Consider the following 7493-nt stretch of genomic DNA (forward strand, 5'->3'; position numbering starts at 1 on the left):
AATAAATGTTATTTGCAGTTAACAATTTTCTTTTTTCTTTATTACAATATTTATGGCAAGACTAGGTACATAACATAAAAGGTACAGTTTCAAGATGGATAGACAAACAATTTTAAAAGGTTCATCTAAACGAGGGCACTCAAAAAATCTACCGTGTGCGGTTTCCCAACAAAATTAATGATTATAGATAAAATAAAATAAAACGTATGTTTTTTCAAAGATCTATAAAAATTTAATTATCCAATATAATAATAATCCATACGTACAAGAGTGCCAAATGTTGTTCTTGGCAAGGCCGCCATTTCCCCTCCAGCAACTGAAATAGATCAATGTTATCCATATTAACTTTACGAAATACGCTCAGCCATTTGTCTCTGCTGAGTTTTGTTTATGCCCTCACGTGCTAGCATCGAACAGGTGCGAAATTTATCGTTTGGTGCAACAAGAGACATTGTCTGCGCTCGTCTGCGCATGTCACTATAATTTTCCTGTTTACTAACATCGCATTTATAATATACGGGACTATACGGGAGGAGGAAATTTTAGGGCTTATTTTGCATATGTGTTTTAGGTTTTACAGTATCCTACATGGATCTTATACATCTTTTATTATTAAATTTAATATTTTTTGCGAAGATACTGGCTGATCGAATGAGCGGAGAGTCGGAAGTCCATATCCGCTACATTTCCTGTATCGAGCTTATCATTGAGATCTTACATACCATTTTAGTTCCATATTCATTTGGTAGTTGGAAACGATAGTTTTTTTTGCCTCTGATCGGAGGTACGCGACTATACGAGTTTTTAAAAATTGGAGTGCATCTTTCAAATTATAAATTACCCCTGCTCTAATCGGTAAAGGATTCGGTCAAAGATTCCTTCGGAGGCCAGATTTATAAATGTGTTTTGATAAGTTATGTTTTCGATTCTTAATAGCCACCTGTAGCAATCATCATTTACAGCCTGTTCCTACTAGATAACGGAATAGGCTCCTTAGAAAGTTAATTTAGAGTAAATTTGAAATTTAGTCAGAGATAATTCAGACACTATTCCAGATATACCTACATGCTATTATATATGCAAAGGCCTATTAATTGCATACAAATGTATTACCCACTCGACGTCAAAAACTCTATGACATACATATAATGTCTTCATATCACAAACGTTACACTGTGACACGATACAAACGGGTCGTTACTTCACACATTAGAAACATCAGAACATGTAAGTGTCTTAATATTTTCTGGCAATGGAATGGTTGTAAAATACACTTCAATCCACTTTAGTTTATGTGTACCTGATGTTCGAAGGAGTTTTCGTCGTATATTGTTTCGGAACGACTCCCCAAATACGAAAGAGGCTCTTAATTTGTCTAAATTATCAACCGACTTCAAAAAAGGGGTAGGAGGTTATCACTTCGACTTTAAAAGTGTTTATTGCCTCATGTCTTGTTGTTTCTTTTTATTTGAAAACTGGTTGTTCCCATGTGCTCCCTATTAAAAATATATGTATTTTTTATTTTTGTTCTCTATGGGTTTTCAGCTGATTGACGTAATTTGTCTTGAGTTTGATAGGCGATTGTTGTAATTACGTCTCATTTCAGAATTTGAAGTGGTACTTACCCCTCCACTAGACGGCATTGACCTTTGTAGGAAATAATTATCAGAACTTCTTGTGACTCTTGCAGAGTTATCAAATCTTAAAACTTCCGTAATGCGTATAGCTTTTCAAATGCCTAATTATTATGCGAGTAGCGAAACATGTTATCTTCTACAGTATCCGTTTTCACTCGAACATAAGTCGCGATATTATGTGGAGGTCCTCTTACGTGCCCCCATCTACAGACACACTATAGCCAAATACTTAATTATTTATGTATAATTTAGAAAGAAAAAAAGAAAATACATTTATTTATACAAGTTAAAGTTAATAAAGAATAATTTGATTTAAAAGAGATAAATAAACCTCGTCTAAACAGGAGATCCACTCAGTGTATAAGAGTCTAAGCCCATTAAAGGAACTAAGACTCTCCACTGATTTTCAGTGGATACCACATTGACCCCCTGACAGTGGGAGCGTACATGTAAAAGTACGTAAAAAGTACATACGTAAGTAAATTGACAAATGTTTATTTCCTTGTTAAAGATACTTATAATCGCACCAACGGCGCGACCAGCCCGGCGTCTGCGAGGCCCACCGTGGATTCGCTTCTAGACCAACTAAGCACGGAGGTGCATAATGGGTGAGAAAATTTGCCTTATACTATGCTATGCCATACCATATATTTATACCATTCATTAGTATTGGCATGCATTAGCCGCGGCCCGCTACGACTGCGGCACCATGCCGAGTTAAGACCCTTTTCAGAAAATGTATTGTCTTGCACGGTATGCTATCACAGCGAATAAACGATTTTATTGTTTATTTATATTTTTTATGTATACGACTTTTTGTAATTCCCTTTTTCTTTCTGTTTGTTTTTTTTTTTTTAATTTTCCGTGTTGTTTTATATACATAATTAATTACGTCAACACAATAAAATGTTCCGAGATGGGCTCAGTAATCAATGCCTGCGTAATCAATGTGATATGATTTTTTTTTAAATTACAATTAAATAAAAAAAAATTGTTATCTACTCTAAATTACATGAGCCTTTTAAAAATGTTGACTATATGACTATGACCTCTACCAAAAAAACCAGCGACAAACCGCAAACACGTTAACAACAAATCGTTCCAAATATAAAATGTAACAATAAAACAACACACCCGAGGCGCTGACGGCAACGCTAGCCGGCGTGAGTTGGCGCCGACGCCGCGGGTCGTGTGAAACAGACAGAAATACGCGGGCTGCGTCACGCGTGGAGATTGATATGGATGTTATAGATATCTACATCCATATTAATAAGCTGAAGGGTTTGTTTGTCTGTTTGGATGAATTGAAACTCGGGAACTACTGGTCCGATTTGAAAAATTGTTTTCCCTGTTAGATAGCCCATTTATTGAGGACGACGGATATATAAGATCTAGATATCTAAAGGCTATAGATATAGATGATCACGCTAACACCAATAAGCACGCTAGATTTGATCAGTTCGAAGCCGGTTATAAAATACGTTGATACTAGCGTTCGCCAGTGCCAGTGGTAACACTGAGGGATTAACAGTAGTTCCTGAGATGAGCGCATTCAAACAACAATACTCTTCGGCTTTATATTATTACTTAGTAAAGATATAAATTATAGATAGTCAATGTGAATTAGGAATAATGTAGCTTTAATTTCTCCTATTGGAAGGATATTCAATTATATTTGCTTATTTTTTGATTTTTTACGCAATAAAGAATTTTCATTCATTCATTCATATTCAAATTCGGTGCTGTTGTTTCGGGTTTAATTTGGTACAAAATAAAATCTTTATTCTTTATGGTTTTAGTATGCAAGTTATAGGTAACTGTGTCACATTTGATTATGTATGAGGAAATATTTCGTTTGATTTTAATCTATACTAATACTAGCTGACCCGGCAAACGCTGTTCTGCCTTACTCTTATCATTTAGGGGGATGAAAAATAGATGTTGGCCGATTCTTATAGATACCGGATAAGCACAAAAAATTTCATCAAAATCGGTCAAGCCGTTTCGGAGGAGTATGGCAACGAAAACTGTGACACGAGAATTTTATATATTAGACTAATATTATAAAGCTGAAGAGTTTGTTTGTTTGAACGCACTAATCTCAGGAACTACTGGTCCGATTTGAAAAGTTATTTCAGTGTTAGATAGTTGATAGTTTTTGAGGAAGGCTATAGGTTGTACCACTAAGCCGGGGCGAACTGCTAATTAATAATACAAATGTATTCCGCCTCCTTGGTACAGTGGTTAACGCGTGAGCGTAGAACCGAGGGGTCCTGGGTTCAATTCCCGGTGGGGACGCACAAAAAAAAATGTCTCGGTCTGGCAGGACAAAAAAGGCTGATCACCTACTTGTCCCTAAAGAAAATCGATCAGTGAAACGGATGTACATCATCTGCCCCATACCCCACTAGGGGGGACACGGGACTTCACTATTCCGCTTTCCGCCCTTAGCTTTGTTAACATGACTATTTGCAATGCCAATGTTTGAGTTATACATTTAATTTGTGTTTCCAATTGTTTTTCGAAATGACTCTAATAAAAACAAAAATTATTCCACCCTACCGTATCATTTAACTATCACAGCTTAATGAAATTGAATGAGCAAAGAGTCATGACATGTGTTCTATTCTGTAACCAAACATCTAAATCATTATAATCAACTGAACAGATATTATTTCTGACTCTTGCAAGATATTTGCGTCATATTTTTATGGGCGATGGCCGAAAAATACCCATTAATATCCACGTTGTAAATTTTCATAGCAATAGAATAACAGTTATTTAATACCAACTAAGATTATTGTTAAAATTTTACATCCGGAAAATGATATCGCACAAAATAAACACAAATAAACCGTATAATTCATTATATTATGAAGATAAGTTAAATGTGTTATCTATTCCGTTACAAGAGTTCGAAGCGAAATGCCGTTTACTCTTCCAGAGATTCGACGTAATAACCGCTTTCTAATGTTAATAATAGCCCAATGAAATATAATCATTTGACAAACATAACGTTCGGACATTGTACTAATTGATCTTGGCACGTACATTTCCGACGTAAGATAAAGTTCGACCGTTTCAAACACACCTGCGAATCATAGCAAACTGCTATTATTTACTGGAACCCATTAGTACTGCGATGGAACCTGGACGGGGACATAGATTTATAGCTCCGCCGATGATCCGAGAGTTCCTGACAATGTATAAGTCGAAATGCCAAATGCTGTCGTGCCAAGTTCGTCCCGTTATGTGAACAATTATTGTACGGTGTCTATTATTGTCTATGGTTTAATGATGTAATTTAAATTTAGAATTTTTAATTGTCGGTGCAGGATAGCACGAAGATAGTCATAATTGACAAAAATTGTAATGAAGGACGGTAAGAGAGGCAGAATGTTGGCAGAACAATGGCAGATCTTAAACACAATATGATAGATAATATTAGAAGAAACACAGTATTAGGTACTCTTTTTATTTCGGGAACCATAGTTTCATAATATAAACGACCTATTTAGTACGTCAAATTATTCGTCGTTTCAATAAAATAAACTTTGACGTATTTGCTTAAATTGTCTATACATGAGGACAAACTTTAAGATTGGCAGAGCTTATTTATTAGCAACTATCTACACTAATATTATAAAGAGGAAAACTTTGTTTGTTTGTTTGGTTGTAATGAATAGGCTCAAAAACTGCTGAACCGATTTTAAAAATTCTTTCACCATTCGAAAGCTACATTATCCACGAGTAACATAGACTATATTTTATTTTGGAAAAAAATAGGGTTCCGTAACATATCTTTATTGAAACATCGAAACCAGTATACCTATAAAGCTGAAGGGTTAGTTAGTTCGTTTGATATTATTTAAACTCAAATATATAACTCTAATCGCAATAATTCAGATATTCAACTGGACAGCTATATATTATAAAGCTGAAGAGTTTGTTCGTTTGTTTGTTTGAACGTGCTAATCTCAGGAACTACTGGTCCGTTTTGAATTCTTTCAGTTTTAGATGCCCTACAATAAAAGTATTGAGGGGGAATTTAGGCTTTATATGTACCACGGGCGAAGCCGGGGCGGACAGCTAGTATAGTATATACATATTAAACCTTACCAAGGCACACTTCTTCCCCCGCCAGCCGCGCGTCAACGTCCCCCGTGCCACCATCAGGCACGCTCCCCCGCCCCGGTACCAAGCAAGTGACGGTGACCGTACAAGAGACTGTGGTGGAACCGGCGGCCCCACCACCACCACAACCACAGCCCAGTACCACGCACCGGCACCACGCCTCCAGCGCTACCAAGGAGCTCGATGATCTGATGGCGTCGCTGTCTGATTTTAAAGTGAGTGCTTGTTGTCAACATGTTTTCATTAATTTAGCAATGTAAAAATTTTAAAAGGTTGTCTGCACTGATGTGCATGTTTTATTGGATCCCCAATTGTAGAAGTAATGTAAAATGTGGATCGTTTCTTCCTGCCATGCATTTATGCAAAAGAACAGACAGGCTAATGTCAAAAAATGTAAAAAGTCCTGCACGTATTCATGAGGAGTATACATTCTTATGTTTTTTTCCTTGTTGTTTTCTAAATTCGTCTGAAAACCCCAGAGATTAATTTGCTTTCTAACACACAATTTATTTTAGGATTAGTATGGATACATCAAATAGATAAATTATCGAAGACAATATTTTATTGGCAAATACATTACCTAATTAAATAACCAAAATTGTAGAACGTTTTCTAAATAGTCGTACATACCTACGTTATTCGTGTGTAAAATAAATAAATAAGAGCGTAAGGTGTTTTACATCCGATAAAAATTTTGCGAAAAATTTAATGGTAAGAGGAGTCTGATTGTTGCCCTTTGTCGTTTCTTTGATAATGAACCCCAATAGCAGGACTCTGAAATATGTTTATCTATCTCTTTTATAAATTTATGATAATAATTTTTAAACCACGAAAGTACTCGCATTGTATGAAGATATGGACGGAAAAGAAAATATAAGAAAGATTTAACTTTTTTTAATTATGCGTTGTGTTTTTTTACAAACAATGTGAATTTTTTATAAATCAATTACTTAGTCCCCACTAATAATGTATGCAGTTAATGCAGTATTTAAAGTAGAGCCCAAGAAATTTCATTATTTTGTAATCAAATTTCCGAGTATAATATTACTGTATGATCGCAAGGCATCATCTCAGTTTCAAACGACAATTTGTTAATGTAACAACACATTAAACTATTGTTAATGTTTCATTCGCTCTATTACAAATGCAGCAGCCCGATAATCGTGTTTTCGAGGCCAATCACACTTGGCACATTGTCACTTACGACAGTAAGAAAATAACATCGAACATTATGTATTGCACGATTTTAAGATCCATCCCAACATCTCCATTCATAAAAAAAAACAAATTCACCCCATATGTTCTGCTTTATGAGCAAACTCCATTATATTTGATTACATACGCAAACAATAAATTGAGTCATCTTTATAAATTTTCGCGTAGCTGTCATGGCTACCTCGGCACACTGCACTACAGAACAGATTTTCCGTTTATTATAATATTTACTAGTCGCCTTTCTTGGGCCACGTCTATTTCCAGCGTTCGACCGTCACTCCAGAGAACTAGGGTCGTCTCCCTCGCACCCGCCCAAAAGCTAGCATCTAAAGATAGTATCGCAATTACATCACAGTCGTAGTGGGGCCGGGAGCTTATAATATTAGAGTACATAGTCAAACATTTCACTCGGTGAACATTCGCTTCGGTTCTTCTCAGCCGGCCGGTTTTGCGTACGTTGCCACCTAGACTTGGATCGTCAATACAATTTCGTAACGTCCCATCGGG

General features: G+C 36.0%; 1 protein-coding gene across 1 annotated transcript in view; it reads left to right on the plus strand.

The window, feature by feature from the left end:
• Positions 1–7493, plus strand: part of LOC119834876 (paxillin-like) — a 26142-nt gene that overhangs the window by 15902 nt on the left and 2747 nt on the right. Inside the window, exons 4-5 of the mRNA XM_038359393.1 lie at positions 2149–2245; positions 5782–6022. Of these exons, the coding sequence (XP_038215321.1) occupies positions 2149–2245; positions 5782–6022 (338 nt within the window). The remainder of the gene's footprint in view (positions 1–2148; positions 2246–5781; positions 6023–7493) is intronic.

This window comes from Zerene cesonia, chromosome 20, assembly GCF_012273895.1.
Source record: "Zerene cesonia ecotype Mississippi chromosome 20, Zerene_cesonia_1.1, whole genome shotgun sequence".
Lineage (NCBI taxonomy): Eukaryota > Metazoa > Arthropoda > Insecta > Lepidoptera > Pieridae > Zerene > Zerene cesonia.